The sequence below is a fragment of the Thamnophis elegans genome, chromosome 4, assembly GCF_009769535.1.
Source record: "Thamnophis elegans isolate rThaEle1 chromosome 4, rThaEle1.pri, whole genome shotgun sequence".
NCBI classification, from domain to species: Eukaryota; Metazoa; Chordata; class Lepidosauria; order Squamata; family Colubridae; genus Thamnophis; species Thamnophis elegans.
The window spans coordinates 124,668,834-124,688,243 of NC_045544.1; the positions used below are offsets into that span (position 1 = coordinate 124,668,834).

Below are 19,410 nucleotides of genomic sequence, written 5' to 3' on the forward strand. Positions count from 1 at the left end.
TCATAAATATGAATCACTTGCCCAGTGTCGTGGATTTTGATCACATGACCACGGAGATGCTGCAACGGTCATAAGTGTGATTAACGGTTATAAGTCCCAGTGCCATTGTAACTTAGGTCACTAAACAAGTTGCAAGTTGAGGACATGTCCTTCAGTAACCAAGAAAGAAAATTTCCAACTCCATTGTTTGTGGAATTAAAAAGTACTTTTACTGGTTATGAAAAGATAACAGCAAAAGTAAAGCAGGATCTGAATCAGAAAGACGGGAACATATACATATCAAACGATTACCCAACCCCCTCCATCTAACGACCCCCACCCCAGTGTCCAATCTGCAACTCCCTAAGGTGTCATGTGGGTTACATCTCCAGACAGCATCACACCTTGTTACGCAAGACAGTTGGCCTTGGCCAGGTCCAAACACTGGCCATCAGCATGCGGCCATCAGCACGCGCAGAAGATGGTGAGGACAAAACTCCCTTTGCCATATCACTTCCAGCACCATTTATTCCCATCCCAAATACCATCCCCCACCCCCCACCCGTTTCTATGGCAGCCGATAGCAAATAAGCAAAGCAGAGGCTGACAGGACAACTTGTATATGAGTTTAATCCTCAATGCTAGGACAGACTTTCCAAGGCTCAGGGCCACTGGATGTGGTGGGCTACCAACTCAACGGAATTCAGAGCCAATGTCCACGTTGGCCCAACTTCTAGGAGCTGCAGTCCCATACCTTGGGGAGTACCAGATTGTAGGGCAAGGGTCAGCAACCTTAAACACTCAAAGAGCCACAAAGGTCTTAACCGAAAGCCCCCCCCAATTCAATTCTGGAGCCGACTAGAAATCCAATTATCCCACGATAAGAGTCTTCTCCTAGCACAGTGTCCTTTTTCCTCTGCCAACCGGAAGTCTGATTCTCCCCTCCCTCCCCCCCCACACCAAAGTCTCCTCCTAGCATGGCATCCTTTTCCTCTGCCAACCAGAAGTCCGGTTCACCCACCATAGTCTTCCTAGCACATCGTCCTTTTTCCTCTACCTGACTTAACCAAAAGCCCTAACCCTAATCTGATCAACTGTGGAGCCGACCGACAACAGGGAGCCGCAACAGAGGGATGAAAGAGCCACATGCGGCTCCAGAGCTGCAGGTTGTCGACCCCTGTACTAGGGATTAAAACTTTTCACTCTTGGAACAATTTGTTTTGCATATTTTTCAACGTTTGTCTGAAAAGACCTCCACACGGACATTTCAAAGAGCTCCACTAATTTCATTATTGAGAAGAGAGGACTCATTGGAAAAGACCCTGATGTCGGGAAAGATTGAAGGCAAAAGGAGAAGGGGATGGCAAAGGATCAGATGGTTGGATAGTGTCATCAACACAAGGAACATGAATTTGAGCAAACTCCAGGAGATGGTGGAAGCCTGGGGTGCTATGGTCCATGGGGGTCACAAAGAGTTGGACACAACTCAAGGACTGACCAACGAACAACAGACCCATGCCTGAAATCTCAAAGTGCTCAGCAAGTCTGAGCTTTAATACAAACAGGAGCCCTCTTATGTGTTCCCAATATCTATATATACTATATATCCTGTTTGAGAAGATGAGAGAAGGCCAGCTCCACTGGCATGGACTTGTTCCGAGAGCAGCACCTTCCACCGTTGCCAAGACTGGCTACCAACTAGGAGTCAATGGCTGGCAAAACAGAGATGGCAAGACACCATCAACAAAGATATGCAAGCATGGGACTGCACCTGTGGGGGTTGCAGGCAGTATGCCCCAGTATGGGTGTACCGGAGCCTGCCCGGAGCACTGGATACCGTTCTGGTACGGTGTGCCCCGGAGGGCCCACCCGCCCGCCCTCGCTCCTTATCTGTGCTTTTCAGTTTTTGGCGCTTCCGCGCACACATACAGCACCTGCGTGATGCTCCGCCGAGCAGCTGGAGTGTTGCGGAGGCTTGCGGAAGCGTCGTAGGCAAGTACGATGCATGTGCACGCTGCATGCGTGTGCGCACGCAACACTCACATCCATGTGGGTGACGCCGGGGCCGTTCCAACCATACCGGTTGGAACGGAATCCAGAACCCACCACTGGACTGCGCCCTGGAGATGCACATGACCGAAAAAGTGGTGCTCAATGAGTCGAAAACTAGACTTCACTTGAGGAAATATGCAGGAAGAAGGAGGAGATGATGGAGGAGGAGAGGAGGAGGAGGAGGAGGAGGAGGAGGAGGAGGGGAGAGGAGGAGAGGAGGAGGAGGGGAGGAGAAGGAGAAGGAGAAGGAGAGGAGAAGGAGAAGGAGAAGGAGAAGGAGAAGGAGAAGGAGAAGGAGAGGAGAAGAGAAGAAGAAGAAGAGAAGAAGAAGAAGAAGAAGAAGAAGAAGAAGAGAAGAAGAAGAAGAAGAGAGAAGAAGAAGAAGAAGAAGAAGAAGAAACAACTACATAGATCCTGTTTCTCTGCAATGGACTCAATATTGTTTCTGAGTTCCAGCAATAGAGAATATCTGACATGTCCCTTGTCTCTGGTTGTCCCTTGTGGCTCTTTGCCTGATTCTCTTGTCAGCTCTGGTTGTTATGCTCTGTGGTAAGGTTGCCGAGTATTTGCTTGATCATAAGACTGCATTTGCTGCAGATAGATGCCAAGTTATTTTTCAGGCAGGAATGAAACACAACATTCCACAACCATGTCAGTTCATGGCTGTAAAGCCATGTTCATCTCCTCGTCTTTAATGCACCATTATTTTCCTAAACCCTTCTCAGATTAGCCAAGAACATACTGTCCTTTTAAAGGGGGAAATCTGTTACAAAGCCATCCTTTCCCTTGCTCTCTGCCAAATTATATTGCCAAAACTCATGTTAGCACTCCCTATTTCTTTCCTAAATTCGCTCATTCCCAGATTCATATTACAGTTTCTGCAGCAATGAATCAGAATCAGAATAGGGTTGGAAGGGACTTGGAGGTCTTCTAGTCTAGTCCAAATGATTGGGGCCGACTGTTGGAACTTCAAATGTGGAACGTAAGTAGCCCCAAGGTAAGTCGGTCATAACTTCAAATGGTCGCTAAGTGACTGGTGTAAGTCAAGGACTAATTGTAGAGAAACAACGTTTGTCTTGCTAAAGAGTAAACTAATGTGATACAAACATAATCCCCTGCCAACTATGCTTTCTCATACTCTTCAGGATGAAGAGAATCTTTACACTGAAGAACAAGGAGACATAAATTGCAAATTACATTGGAAGAATGAAAAAACTTGTAGAAAAATGCATATGAAAAGAATGAAGAGTGATTGATTATCTATTCTATGGGAACTCAAGTTGTATTTCATCCAACATCAGATTAGTGAGAATCTTATGGAACTTAAAAACTAACAATTTATTGTAGCATAAAGTATCTTGGATTACAGTTGAGCTGCTAATAATAAATTTCAGTTTTAAGAAGCCAAAGGATTCTTCTCATCCCTAATAACATCTTTATGCTTGTATTTCATCCTAAAAATGCAAATGCATGTGTACAATTTTAAATTGTGGAACAACATTGAAATATCTGAAGCATACACATTAAATGCATTCCAATTTCACTGATACTTAAGTAGGGTTGATTAAGCTTACATTAGAACATGCCTGCAACAAATTTCTCCCAATTCTTACTTTTGTCAACTTAAACTGATTTTCTCAAACAAAAGAACTTCCTTTAAGAAAAAGAGATTCAAGTACCATCAACTTAATTACAGTTTATCAAGAAGGCTACATTCATCTGCATGCCTAAATGAAATTAAAATATTTCGGTTCTAATAAAATGAATGTTTGAAGTTTGAAGTTTTATTTTATTATATGGCCCTATTCCCTAAAGGGATCAGGGCGGCGAACAACTCAAACGGGAAGGGGAACATACAAATACAAAACAGACATTTAAAATAACCAACAACCACACCTGTCGAGAGGGGAAGGGAGCTCATCAACCCCAGGCCTGCCGACACAGCCAGGTTTTAACGGCTTTTTGGAAAGCAAGGAGAGAGGTGAGGGTCCGAATCTCCGCGGGGAGTTCGTTCCAAAGGCCGGAGCTGCAACAGAGAAGGCCCTCCCCCGGGTCATAGCCAGATGGCAATTGGTGGATGGAACCCGGAGGAGGCGACCCTGTGCGATCTAATGGATCTTTGGGCGGTAATTGGCAGAGGTGGTCTCTCAAGTACCAGGTCCAATACCATGAAGGGCTTTATAAGTAATAACTAGCACCTTGAAGCGTATCCGGAGACCGATTGGAAGCCAGTGCAGCTTGCGGAGGATAGGTGTAACGTGGGTGTATCGAGGTACACCACAATCGCTCGCGCGGCTGCATTCTGGACAAGTTGAAGTCTCCGAATGCTTCAAAGGCTGCCCCATGTAGAGCGCATTGCAGAATGTGATAATGATAGGATTGTGACCCTTGTGAATGAATCTTATTTTTATTATGCACACACAAACACATTTCATTCGTGTATGGTTTGTTCTGGTAGCCCACTTATCATCAGATAGACTGGGTGAAAACAGGCTTAATAGCAGTAACTGTGAGAGGGATCTTGGAGTCTAGTGGACAATCATTTAAATATGAGCCAGCACTGTGCAGCGGCAGCCAAAAAGCCAATGCAATCCTAAATTGCATTAACAGAGAGATACAATCAAGATCAAATGAGGTACTAATACCACTCAATAAAGACTTAGTAAGATCGCACCTAGAATACTGCATCAGTTTGGTCACCATGCTATAAAAAGATGTTGAGACTCTAGAAAAAGTGCAGAGAAGAGCAACCAGGATGATTAGGGGATCGGAGACTAAAACATATGAAGAACAGTTGCTAGGAACAGCTAAGATGCAGGAAGTCTCAACTTACACTATAATGAAGCCAAAATTTCTGCTGTTAAATACGACAGTGATTAAGTGAGTTATTCCCCATTTCACCATCTTTCTTGCTAGAGCTATTAAGTAAATCCCTACAGTGTTAAGTTAGTGATATAATTGTTAATGAACCATGATCTTTGCTTGTCTGAGGTTGCAAAAGCTGATCACATGACCCTGGGACACTCCAATCATCATAAATACAGGCGAGATGCCAATCATCCGAATTTTGATCATGTCACAACAGGAATGCTGCAATATAAGTGTGAAAAACGATCATGTCATTTCAGTGCCATTCAGTGTAAGTTGAATGGTCACCACAGGTAGTCCTCGACTTACAACAATTCACTGAGTGACCGTTCAAAGTTACAACGGCAATGGAAAAAGTGACTGAGGGCCGTTTTTCACACTTACAACCTTTCCAGAATCCCCTTGATCATGTGATCAAAATTCAGATGTTGGCATCTGGTTCATATTTATGACCGTTGCTGTGTCCCAAGATTACATGGTCACCTATTGCGACCTTCTGACAAGCAAAGTCAATGGCCAAGCCACATTCATTTAACAACTTGGTTACTAACTTATTAACTGCAGTCATTCACTTAACAACGGATGCAAGAAAGATCATAAAATGGGGCAAAATTCACTTAACAAAAGTCCTAGATGTCAGCCTCTGCTTCGCTTACTTGCTATCGGCTGCCATAGAAACAGGGAGGGTGGGGGCATGGTTTTTGGGGTAGGAATAAATGGAGTTGCAGATTGGACACTAGGGTGGGGTTATTGGAGGGAGGGGGCTGGGTTATCATTTGATAGTACTTGTTCGATCTTTCTGGCTCAGATCTTGCTTTACGTTCGCTGCTATCTTTTCATAACCAGTAAAAGTATTTTAATTCCATGAACAATGGAGTTGGGAGTTTTCTTTCTTGGTTATTGATGGAGGCACACCTGACATTACTTAACAACAGAAATTTTGGGCTTAATTAAGTCATAAGTGTGGGAGTACCTGCACTGTGTGGAACCCTCAAGTTCCCAGGTCTCTGGTAGACCACCCAAAGGGGTGAAAAGGGATTTGGGTCTAAAAAATAATAACAGTTGGCAGGCTTCAGATGTACCATAAGGATTTTTTGCCTATTATGTATAACAAACGCTGATGTTGTAAGACTGAAAAAGAAGGTTAACTGAATCAAAGAAGCGACTAAATGAAAGAGTGCTGGTTCTCCTGAATTTTAAGAAGAGAGAATAAATGATCTATTGGCTCGCTCGAAATTAAAACAGCTTAAGCGCTCTTCTGGCCTGACGCCAGAGTCTTTCCCGTTTAGCAGGACTTAGCTCTTTTCCATCTTGACTAGTGTAGGCGGCTTCTTAAAAATAGGAAGAGAGAGAGAGCTAATTAAATATGGAAAACAGGAAACTAGAGCTAAGCTCTCTTTTTCTTTTTAAAGACTAAATACTGTTGCTCTCTAGGATTTCAGCCAAATGTACTCACTGAGAAATCAAAAAAAGAAGCATAAATTGCACATATTCTAGAACTGGGATGGTGAACCTATGGCATGCGTGCCAGAAATGGCATGCAGGGTTATCTCTCCAGGCACGCCAGCCATCTCCCATTGCTCTTCTGGGTCCCAGCTGGTCTTCGTGCACGCAGGAGTGCTGGAAACTGGAAGAGCAGCTCCCTGGCACGCATGCACATGCTGGGAAGCTGAGCTTTTGGTTTCTGGTGCGTGCATACGTGCCAGCCAGCTGGACTTCGCATGTGCATGCACGCCCGATGACCAGGGAACTACTCTTCTGGTTTCCAACACTCAATCGTGTATACACCGTGGAGCTGCTCTTCGTTTCCGGAGCTTCCGCCGCATGCGCTCCTATTTCAGCACCCGGTGCCAAAAAAGTTCACCAACACCGCTCTAGAACCTGAATTTTTATGCAAGTAATTTAACCTTTTTTTCAAGCATGCACTGAACCTTTTAATCTCAATGATTCAGGATTTCTCTGGCTATAGCAGAGAATGAAGTCATCTTCTAATTAGTTATTGATCTGTTTTCTATTTCAAGACATCTCTGTTTACTCCATCACTCTTTCTGCCAGTTCCCTTGGTCAACTGATCCCTCTGTAGTCACTAAAGGCTTGCTACGGGAATACATTGCTGTTGGTGCCATATAGCTAACACATGAGTTGATTTGTTTGGCTTGATTTTGTGTGTTGTGTAAACCCAGCCACTGTGGATTTTTTTTAAATAACTGGTTCAGATAACAGAATAACAGAGCTAGAATGGATCTTGGAGATCCAACCCACTGCTCAGGAGGAAACACGGTACCATTTCAATATGTATTAGCAAAGTTAATCAATTCTTCAGTGGACATGTGAAGAAGCCAAAAAGTATTGGACAAAAATACATACGTGGTTGGAAAAAATGACACAACAACATATTGACTTGAAACCCGAAATATTTTAGCTGGGGATTTTACCCGAAACTTATAGTAAAGAAAATGTATATCTGATTACGCATGTAATAGCGGCTAAGATTGTGTTTTTCACAACACCGGAAAAGTGAAGAGATTCCTAGGGATGAGAATGCGATTCGGGAAATATTAGAATGTGCAGAAATGAATAGGTTAACGCTGGCAATTAAAGAGAAGGAGGAAACCAAATTTTACAGCATATGGGAACTATTCTACCGATGGTTAGAGAACAAATATGAAAATCAGAAATGAAAGTCGATTAGTGAAATACAGAAAATATATTAATAGCACTAAATAATTTAAGAAGAGGATTGTTATAGTATCAGATATGTTTGTATATTAGTATTAAGTTACGAGTAGATAAATGAGTTGTAAATTTAATTGTTATTGCACAAGCTATTTGTACCCTGATGACACATTTTTTTAATGGAAGATGGATTGTTTGTATTAAAATATTTTTTTTTAAAAAAGTAAAGTTAATCAACACTGGATCATTCAATAAACCATGTGTCAGGCCAGCAGCCATATTTCTCTTGGATCTCTGGCCTGCCACACTTTTTATTATTCTACTATGCTTTTTTATATTGTGGGAAAATGGGAGGGGGGATTGTACGGAGTTAGATGCTATATGCCCCCCAAAAAATCCTTCTAGAAAGCCAAGGTCATCCTTTGTCTCTGCACCTCTGTATCTGACCAGAACTGGATGGGTGGAACTGCCAGTATGGCAGTGGAAGATTGGACCATGTGATGGACTTGTGGATGTGGGGGCAAGATCTTGAATTTTCAACTAGGTGGGGAAAACCTGGAAGCTTTCAGATTCGGGTTTTTCCAGTTGTGCCAACATGGTTGTCTTAATAAATTGGAACTTTGAGCAATACTTTGCCTTGGACTCTGATTTACTTGTGGGTGCTATTTGGAACCCTGACACCGTGTTTAAATAAACCAGTTTAGCACAGGTGCACAACTGAGTTTTGTAGACCATGTTTCCCATACTCAAATGCCATGCCCCCAGTGCCTTTCCAGAATCTGCCCTCAAGTTTTAACTTTGAATGTCACTAAAGCAAAGATGACTGAATCTATGTGGGCTGAATTATCTTTAATGATTTTAACATAATGTTAATTGCATTTCAATTGTTAAAATTGGTTTTTGTCTTGGCCATGCCACTGTTTTGAGCATGCAAAGGATAAGTGTGGCCCTCAAAATGACACAGCTATTGCTTAGCATGATGTATAACAAGCTAGAGAAACACCTTATTTGTAGGTACAGGTAGACCTCAACTTAAGACCACAATTGAGCCCAAAATTTATGTTGTTAACTGAGAAATTTGTTAAGTGAGTTTTGACCCATTTTACGATGGTTTTTTTGCTAGATTTGTCCCCTCTGCTCCACACACCCGCAGAGGAGAACTCAGGGGGGGATTCAGTCGATTCGGGTCAACCAGATGCTAATTTTACCTCTGGTTCACTGAACCGGTAGTTGTAAAGACTGGCTGACCCCACCCCGCCCCTCCCAGGAATCTCCACACAGCCCGTTCTGGATGCCAGGTAAGTGCAGGGCCTGCACAGAAGTTCTGGGAGGGCAAAAAACAGGCCTCTTGGAAGTTCTGGAAACAGGCGCATTTCTGGCCTTCAGAGGGCCTCCGGAGCCCAGGGGAGGCCATTTTTGCCCTCCCGGAGGCTTGAGAAAAGCCTCTGGAACCTGTGGAGGGTAAAATTTCCGCCGAGTAGGCCACAATCAGCATGGCCAAGCCCATCTAGCAACCAGGCAGAGAACTGGTTGCTAAAACCTTTGAATCCCCCCCTGGGAAAACGACAGTGGTGATCTGGCCCTCAAAGAAATCCAGTCTTACATTACCCGTGTCTTACATGAACCAAGATGTGTTTTGAAATTTGCATTTTCTTAAATAAAGTCACTTGGAAGTGATGCTAACAGGACCATCTGGATCACACGTACCCTCCAGCCACTGGCAAAAGTCCATGTGTTCAGAGTACATTGCTGGAGGGTCACATATTAACTCCCCTTTGCAGAGCCCCCAACAATCCTTCCCCCATCTCTTTATGTATCCAGAATTCCTGTATGTAGGGATGATGGGGAGTACTGGCTTCCGATCCTCATACCAACAGCCAGCAGCAACTACTTGAGCGCCCCCTCATACACTATTTCAGTGTGAACCTCTATAGTGGCCCAATGCACACAATACACCAGATGACAAGCTAGATAATCACATGTTAGTTTAGCATATTGCGGTTAATTTATAGCTCAAATTGGGTTGAGTAACACAACGGCTCCTGTTATCCTTGAGCAAGCAGGTCATTTTCATGAACACAACTTATATGAGAATTGAAAGAGAGAAAACCTAGGTTCAAAACTAATTTTAGGCCTATTGATTGGTTGATTGATTGATTGATTGATTGATTATGCCTAGTTTTTCCTTGGCATCTATCAGCCTTCTGTGCCATCATTTAGCATAGCCTATCTTTTAGGATTGGTGAGAGGCGAAGATAATTATATTACTCTTACCAAAAAAATGTAGTTTTTTAATGTAATAAATCAACACATTTTGACTGCTACTAAATGCACTAGTTGCATTTTGTCAGAGTGACAAGGAAAAAAAAAGAAAGCTATGCCTGGAAGCAGGCAAAGAAGATTTAAAAGTTAATAGTGATCATTCACTCTATTACAAGCCATACTGTGTGCAAAAAAATTTACAACTGGTGGAAACATCTATGCCAAAAGCTTTTAAACCCGTAAAAGAATTAGTTTTACAACTACTGTAGGCAGAATGCAGCTATTAATCGTGGAGGCATCCTTTATTTAAATACTGGTATATTTTTAAATATTTGGGTTAGCTTTTAGCTACAATATCCCAGCAAACCAAGACATTTAAAAATTACTACTGCTAATCTAGTTATATATGTATGTATATGTATGTGTATGTGTAATGTAGGATGTTGTGTGGTTTTGTTTTCATATATGTAAAATCTAATATATACCTTTCACCCTGGCTTCGCTGATAACGGATAAGAGCCTGTGGCCTAATGGCTAAGAAGTCTGCCTAGTATGTAATATAGCCCAGGTTCAAATCTCAGTAAAGGTATGGCTAGCTGATGAGAGCTAAATAGCTTGAAATAGATCTATACTAGTCTCCCTTTATTTATTTATCAGCACAAATAAAAAAACATATATATATATATATATATATATATATATATATATATATATGTATGTATATATGTATGTATATATATATATATATATGTATATGTATATATATATATATATATATATATATATATATATATATATATATTATATATATATATGGCTGTGTGTGTGTATGTTTGGCATAACTCTGGAACGCCTCCAACAATTTCAACCAAACTTGGTACACAGATAACTTACTCTCTGGAAACAATAATGTGGGGTAACACACCTCCTAAAACCCCTTGAGGGTATTCTGTTAAGATGCAGCCTCTTGTGCCTTAAAATGGCTTCTACTGTACAGCACCGTGGAGTTGCAATGGTAATGGTTTCGCAGTACTCCACAAGGGGGCTCCCTCTGCTAAGGGGAAAATCCAACATTAGAAATTATGTTTGCTCCTGGATTATTTTGAGGAGAGATGTATGGATTAGGATAAATAAATACCCAGGCAACGCCAGGTTATCAGATAGTTTATTATATTAGCTGCCTTAATCAAGCTGATTTCAGTATTTCAAGCATTGTTGTAATTAAAAAGACAATGTATGTATTTAATGGAAAGCCACTCTGATCTTAATTACAGGCATGATTCAGTATAAACTTCTTCTAAAACTCTGGAAGAGTGACAGCTCCACTCCTGTGTTCACTCATCTGGGAGGAAACACCGTGTAATTAACGGTACTTTTGAACATGAATATGTAAATTGCTCACAATGCAGAGATAAATTAAGACTGGAATCAGGGGAACAAGAAAGAAAAAAATAAGAGAATCGCCCTACACAAACACATGCACATGCTTGGGGGAAAAACATGCATTCACACAGGGAGAATGATTTGAGGAAACCTTTTCGACTTGATCTCCGAGTGACTAGAAGAAACAGTCAATAAATTAAATCAAATTATATTAATGGAGTGGGATAAAGGGCTGAAAATCCCAACTGTGTTTGTTTGGTGTGGAATTTGGGAAGCAGAGCATCAGAACCTATGAGCAGTATCAGAGAGACAACGATACGGAGCACAGAGACCCCCAGAAAAACAATCCTCTTACATCATTCTACATTCTAGACACGTCCTGAGATTATAACTACCGGAATTGCCAACAGTGCGCTACTAGCTAGACGTTCAAGGCAACCTTTAGCAACTCTACCAGCTCATCCTTTTCCATGTAATATTTATTCGAAGTTATTACAATTTGCAAATGGGGTGGGGAGAGAAAAAGGGAAGGGCCTGTTCAAAGACGTGGCAACATCATCAGATGAAAAAGGCGCAATGGTTAGAATGAAGCATTGCAGGCTGACTGCGCCGACTAACAGTTCAATCCTGACTGGCTCAAGGTCGACTCATCCTTCCAAGGTGGGTAAAATGAGGAGCCAGATTGTTGGGGGCAATAGGCGGACTCTGCAAACCGCTTACAGGGGGCTGCAAACCACTGCGAAGTGGAATATGAGTCCAACTGCTATTGCTACTGCTAAGGGAGGCAGACTGCAGAAAGAGTCAGCAGTCATTATGGATCACACAGATGTAGAAACATGGCAGAACTATGAGAGAAACATCCTAGTTGTTCAGCATTTTGTCATGCTCATCAGAGGAAGTTTTAAGACAGCCAGATGCTGAACTAATTCCCAGGATCCCCAGCAAAAGCCATGTTGTCTGAGGTTTTATTATTTGTTTATTTGTTTATATTTCATAGTTCTAGACCTGTGATGGTGAACCTATGGCACATGTGCCCAAAGTGGCACGCAAAGCCATGTCGCCCGGCATGCGCACCCTTGCCTGTTTGTCTTCTGGGTTTCTGGCACCCATGCGCGCAAGATGATCAGCTGTCCTTCCTGCGTGCGGCACTGCTGAAAACCAGTATGTGCATGTATGCTGGCCAGCTGATCGTCATGTGCGCATCCACGCTAGAACCTGGAAGTTCGGCTTTTCCAGAGTGCGGCTCCACTGAGCGTGTGATGCTGGTGCGTGACATTTCCGCACAACTTTTCGGCAGTCGGTGCCAAAAAGGTTCACCATCACTGTTCTGGACCACCCTTCTCCTTCAAAGAGATTGGCTTCTGGGAACATCTGGTATGTCAGAGGTTTTACCACCTTGGGTAGGACTGAACAACAAGGTACTTCCCTCTTCCCTTCCGAGTATTAATCGTGACTGAGCGTTATGTCTTCACTATTGCTGAAGCTATCAACTAGACACGAACAGAAATTGGATTTGCTAATTTACAAATCTTAATTAAGAAAGAGATTGGTTAGGATCCGAACAGACAGAACACAAATGACAGAAGCCCAACAAAAGAATGCGTAGGAGGAGAAATAATTGTGAATTATCCTCGTCCCTTCTTCAAACAGCATTTAGCATAACCTGCCCCAATCTTAAGACTCCGTGGGTGATTGTAATGCAACTGTCATTATCTTGATTTTGTTAGGGACTTCGATGGATTCTAATCATAATTAGCAGCGACACAGGTATAATATCCTTTATAGCCATAAAGGAAATGTGTAAATTAAGGGGAAAAGGAATGAGACAGGAAGTCACTCGTAACCAGGGCTCACAAATTATGCTACACCATAATTATTTTTAGAAGCAAAAGCCTTAACAACCTGGTTTACCTAACACTAGGGTGCAAGTATTACAAGCGGGAGTGGCTGGGTTTATATTAAGTTAAAGCCTAAGAAACAAAATCATCATTTAATGAAAGGTGTAAGCCTAGTGTATAATCTCCACTAGATCACCCACTGCCTAAAAGACATTTTCTCTTCTCAATTGGTTCGCATCTGCACTTACCTGCTGGTGCTGCCGGGCCCCATCTGTGATCGACTTGACAACTACCTCAATTAATTGCTTGCACATCATCTGTCAGGAAACAAAGACTGGCAATTAATAGGCCTGAGCCATATTTGGAAATATACTCTGCAAATAGACAACAAAAAACTCCCTTAAAAACACCCACATTCACTTCAAATGAGTGTCGATCAGACAAAAGGAAGAAGGTAACTAGTGGAACTCGCTGTCACAACATGAGGTGGAAGGGGATTTTAAAAGCCGATTAGGCAAATTTGCAGCAGAAACAATCAATGTTATTAAGTGGGATGGCACATACACCCCCTACGTTCAGAGGTATTGCCTCTGAATACTAATTCTGACTGGGAAAGCTTGAGGGCAAAAGAAGAAGGGCCGACAGAGAAGGAGGTGGCTGGATGGAATCACTGAAGCAGGCGGCGCGAGCTTAAATGGACTCCAGAGGATGTAGAGGACAGGAAGACCTGGGGGAACGTTGTCCATGGGGGCGATGGGTCAGACACGACTTTGCAACTGACAACAACAAATAACCACTGGAGAAGGCTGTTTCTTTCATGTCCTATTTATATCCTGTGAGAAACAGGATGCTGCATTAAAAGGTTATTCTTCTCTGGTTCTATTGACATCATAGGTATTGTCCAGTATTTACCTCTGATATTTGTGCCACAATGTCCATGTGCCACTAGGTGCCACAATGCCAGAAGGAACCCTACAAGAAAAATCAGCTCCATCATAGATTAGTCCAGAGGTGCACAACTATGGTAACTTTACAACTTATGGACTTCAATTCCCAGAATTCCTGAGCTGGCCATGCAGGCTCAGGAATTCTGGGAGTTGAAGTCCATAAGTTGTAAAGTTGCCATAGTTATCCACCCCTGGATTACTCTGTCCTGTATGGGCTCCCTTGAAATTGGTTAGCTACAGCTCTGAAAACTGGGAATGTGGGATGTGATTAGCACATCCCACAACATGCTAGGTTCATGATGGTGAACCTATGGCAGAGCCCCCTCTGCAGGCCCATGAGCCGTTGCCCCAGCTCAGCTCCACCACACATGCGGCAACTGGTTTTTATGTCACTGCCGTGCATGCGCTGTGGGTGGGGGGCATGCAGATGTGCGTGCATGTGGGGAGCGCAGGGGGCTGCACAGACATGTGTAAGGGGGTTACCACACATGTGGGGGGGGTTGCCGGTTCATGCGTGGGGGCATGTGCGCATGCATGGGGAGCAGGGAGAGATTTTTGAAACCCACCACTGGACCACAGGAGACATGATAGCAGTGTTCCAATATTTGAGGGGCTGCCACAGAGAGGGGGAGGGGGTCAAGCTATTTTCCAAAGCACCTGAAGACTGGAAAAGGAATAATGGATAGAAACTGAACAAGGAGAGATTCAACCTAGAAATAAGGAGGACTTTCTGACAGTGAGAACAATCAACCAACGGAACAGAAGTTGCCTTCGGAAGTTGTGGGAGCATCATCACTGGAAGCTTTTAAGAAGAGACTGGAGTGCCGTTTGTCAGAAATGGTGTAGGGTCTCCTGCTTGGGCTGAGGGGTTGGTCTAGATGACCTACAAAGTCCCTTCCAACTCTGCTAATCCCATCACAGTCACACTGATGTCTCACTTAATGAACATGTCACTCAGTGATGAAGTTGCCAAATGATTGTGGCGTTAAGTGAAGACAACCTGTAATAGTGATGTGGAAAATGGGAAAGCGAGGGCATTTCACCTACCGGGTGGCGTTCAAACAAGTCAAGGAACATGGCTCCAGTCAGCGGGCTCTTGCGTTTTGTCAGAAACAAGTTCAAAGCTTCCTTATACAGTAGTCACCCGTTCCAGATCCACACAGCCAAGATCAATATGCTAGAATGGTAAGAAAGTGAATTAGGAAACATTTTGCCAGTCATCTATCTTTACCGCAATTCAACAGTTCCTAAGAAAGAGCTCTGCGCAAGGTGTGACACAAAGCAGGAAATATAAAATTATGATTTACAGGTAGGCTGCCTTTAAAGGTGTGAAAACAGGGAATGCATATCAAGTCACAAGTTTCAAAAATTGTTAAGAAGCAGACTGTGTCTCACATGGGTCATGGGGGGAGGGGGTGGGAAAGGCCACGGCTTTAATGAATCATCTCATTTTATGAATAAGACTTTTAAATCGATGGCAACTTTGGGAGGTTTGCACAGAAGCCTGAAATCAATGATTTGGTAAATAACACCAATGTGCCAAGCAAAACCCAAAACACTTCCAAATAAATTTTAACGCCTGCACAGCTCTACTCCAGACATGTATATAAAACACAAGCACACATATGGGTAGCTCTCAAGTTAACAGCAGCAATTGGTACTGGAATTTCTGCTGCTAAGCCATGCAGTCATAAAGCATGACTGTGCCGCTTAAACAACAGTACCAACCATCGTCTTTAACTGAACTGCAACAGTTGCAAGCTGTTGTGGCCCGCCAGCGACCAGCAGAGCTGGCAGCAGATCTGGACAGTGAGGAGGTTGGGGAGGAACATGGGCAGTGGTGAGTTGCAGGCAGTAAACCCCGGTACGGGCGTACCAGAGCCTGCCCAGAGCACTGGGTACCGTTCCGATACGGTGCTCCAGAGGGCTCACCCACCCACCTGAGCTCCTTACCTGTCCTTTAAGACTTTGCCACTTCCGCGCATGTGCATGGCACGTATGGTACCTGCGTGACACTCCGCTGAGCAGCTGGAGGCTTGCGGAGGAGTCGCAGGCAGGTACAACGCATGTGTGCGCGCGACGTCCGTGTGGGTGACGCCGGGCCCGTTCCAGCCATACTGGTTGGAATGGGATCCGGAACCCACCATTGAACATGGGCCAGTCCTGGAGTCTGGGGAAGGTTCTGACGAGGGCTCTGCATCAGAGGCAGAGATGGGGCCAGGGTCGTCTGACAGTTATCAGCCGCCTTCAAAGGCAGATATCAGTGAGGCAGACAAACAGCTGGAGCCTGTTCCCAATGTGCACATGCACAGAATTTCCAGACAAAGGAAATAACTAGGAAACAAGGGTCGACTTGGGAATAAAGCCACAGGTGGACGGTGAATGGCCCCTCCCATAGGCAATAAAGAAGAGAGAAAGGGAGGGGTGTTTGCAGGAGACAATTAGTTCATTCCTGCCTTCTTGCCAAGTATTGTGGCGTCTGAAAGATATCAGCCTGGCCACTTTCCAAGCCTGATAAGGTCAGTAATTGTGAACTATCTTGAAAGACTCTGGGCCAGGACTTTGCTGGGGAGAATTCACTGTAAATTAAATAAAAGGGGTTTATCAGGACGAGGACTTGGCTTCATGCTGCTGGGGCAGCCTAGGTCAGAACACAAGCAGTCCTACTAACTTCCTTCCTGTCTGAGTTCCCTCTGACAACCAAAATCAGTTTGCAAAAAAAAAAAAAACAGTCAGTCAATCAAATAAGTAGCTGCTGCCAGATAAGGATGGTTGTGCGGCAGAGTTCTAGTGACAAGGGCGGCACAAATGCAGCAAGGCTTGAGATGACTGATACTGGGTGGAAGTAAATGCAACGCAACAGTGCAGGACAAGGGCAGTGAGGCATGAGGTAGTTGCTGCTTGGTGGGGTTAAGGAGTGAGTGGGTGCACAGGAGGGAGGAGAGGTGTGAGGAGGCTCAGGGAGGGTGCTTGGAGGAACACAAATGGAGGGGAGAAGGTGCAGCAACACACGAGGAGAGTACACAGGAGTGTGCAAGGGTGGTGCAACAAGGCTCAGAGAAGATGTGCTGGAGTGCACAAGTGGTCAACACAGTGCAAGTACAGAGGAGCTATGGAGTGGAGTGGAGGAGACCTGCAATCTTTCCTGCTGGCTTCCCCATTGACTTTCTGGGGAAGCCAGAAGGAAAGGTCACAAATGTCGACTATATGATTGCTGGGTGAATTTATATAGTAAGCTGCCAGCCATCCAGATCACAATTGTGTGACTGCGGGGATGCTGGGACAGATGGATAAAACCTGGGGAATACCTGTAAAATTACCTGTATTTTCTTGCTTATTTAAAGTATTTAATGCTCCAAGGTTTTGCTTACAGTGTCATCTACAGAAGCAGCAAACCAGCAGCTAGCAACAGACTTGAAAGGCATTAAGAGCTTAAAAAATAATATTATTATTCAGCAAGCAAGGGAGAAAATGCCATCCCTCTGATAGTTCAGTGTCAGATTCCTCATAAATCCAGCCAAGGTATAGCTGGATTGGAAATTTCTGATGGTGCATTTCCTAATTAGGTTCCGGCTTTGGAAGAGCATCAGGATGTGGGAAGCATTTTCTGATGACAGCTCCAAAATACCTACATTGGCAGAACAGAGCTGAGTTTGTCATCCCAAGAAAGGGGAAATGGGACAGCCCCTTACCTGTCCAGGTGACCCTTCACCTTCCTCTGGTTTTTTCTTTTTCTTTTTTGTCTGTGCATCTTCTGAAGCCATTTCATCAGCTGGTGCATTTCCCCTCAATACTCGGAAAAGATACAACGATCCACTAAAAACAGAATGAAGAAACAGCCAAAGAAAAGTGCTGTTAAATATACAACACTCTGCAGCAAAAATCGGTATGGATTTACATATACGCAAGAGCCAAACTTCTGCATTCACAGCAAGAGCTGTGGTGGCAAAGGGGTTAGTACTGCAGGCTATTTCCACTGCCTGCAATTTAGTCATTCAAATCTCACCAGTCTCAAGGTTGACTCAGCCTTCCATCCAGAAGTGGTATTCAGCAGGTTCTGACCAGTTCTGGAGAACCGGTAGTGGAAATTTTGAGTAGTTCAGAGAACCGGTAAATACCACTTCTGATTGGCCCCGCCCCCATCTATTCTCTGCCTCCCGAGTCCCAGCTGATCAAGAGGGAATGGAGATTTTACAGTAACCTTCCCCTGGAATGGGGAGGGAATGAAGATTTTACAGTATCCTTCCCCTGGAGTGGAGAGGGAATGGAGATTTTACAGTAACCTTCCCCTGGAGTGGGGGGAATGGAGATTTTACAGTATCCTTCCCCTGGAGTGGGGAGAGAATGGAGATTTTACAGTATCCTTCCCCTGGAGTGGGGAGGGAATGGAGATTTTATAGTATCCTTCCCCTGCCACACCCACCACACCACACCCACAGAACCGGTAGTAAAAAAAAATGAATCCCACCACTGCTTCCATCCTTCTGAGGTCAGTAAAATGAGGACCCAGATTGTTGGGGGCAATAGGCTGACTCTGTAAGCCACATACAGAGAGCTGTAAAGCACTGTGAAGCGGTTTATAAGTCTAAGTGCTATTGCTAAGTGCTGTAACATTAGGTCCCTGGAGTGGCTCACAGAAACCTTTCATAAAATTAAAAGGAAACCCAATTAATAAAGCAAGCAAAGGGCTAATCAGAGAATTCTCCACTGAGAATGCAAATGTTATTTATATAATGTAAAGCACAGCCAAACATTTATTTTTAGTCCGCAGTGAGGAAAGTGTGATGTGAGCCTTCAGGGGAAGGTTATTCAATTAATAAGAAAAGGAGCCTCCTTTTAATCACCTCCAGTTTTAGATAACAATCCAGAGAAAGGTCTGTGATGAAATTTTCAATGCAAGGACTAAATGTTGCTTGTTTAGTCCTTTAAGATTCAGTGGCTTTGGATAATGAGTTGGGACGGGCATGTAAATTTAATAAATAGGTAAATGATCATTAAGGATTGGCCACTTCCTTTCCTATTATTTAAAAGAAAGAACAGATATCTTGTTTTTCTTAACTGCAAACTCACAGGTTCAGACTACGGGTTGACAAGATAAAAATATAGAAAGCCTTCAGTACAGGTAGCCTCGACTTATGACAATTCATCAAAATTTTATGTTGCTAAATGAAACATTTATGAAATGTTTCCCCTGTTTTACCACTTTCAGATGTTAAATGAATCACTACACTACAGTTCATTAGTCAGTTAACTAAGGTATGTGGGAAGCACATCACAATAGTAATACCTAAGCAGGAGGATGGACTAGAAGACCTCCAAGGTCTCTTCCAACTCTGTTATTCTATTCTATTCAGTGACGTGCAGTGAGGTTTATGGCTGGTGAGGCAGCAATTTTAGACTTGTTA

General features: G+C 43.5%; 1 protein-coding gene across 1 annotated transcript in view; it reads right to left on the minus strand.

Moving 5' to 3' along the window:
• MYBBP1A (MYB binding protein 1a) overlaps positions 1 to 19,410 on the minus strand; it is an 88,458-nt gene that overhangs the window by 20,551 nt on the left and 48,497 nt on the right. The window contains 4 exon segments of the mRNA XM_032216198.1: positions 13,307 to 13,375; positions 15,053 to 15,143; positions 15,145 to 15,182; positions 17,698 to 17,821. Coding sequence (XP_032072089.1) covers positions 13,307 to 13,375; positions 15,053 to 15,143; positions 15,145 to 15,182; positions 17,698 to 17,821 — 322 coding nt within the window.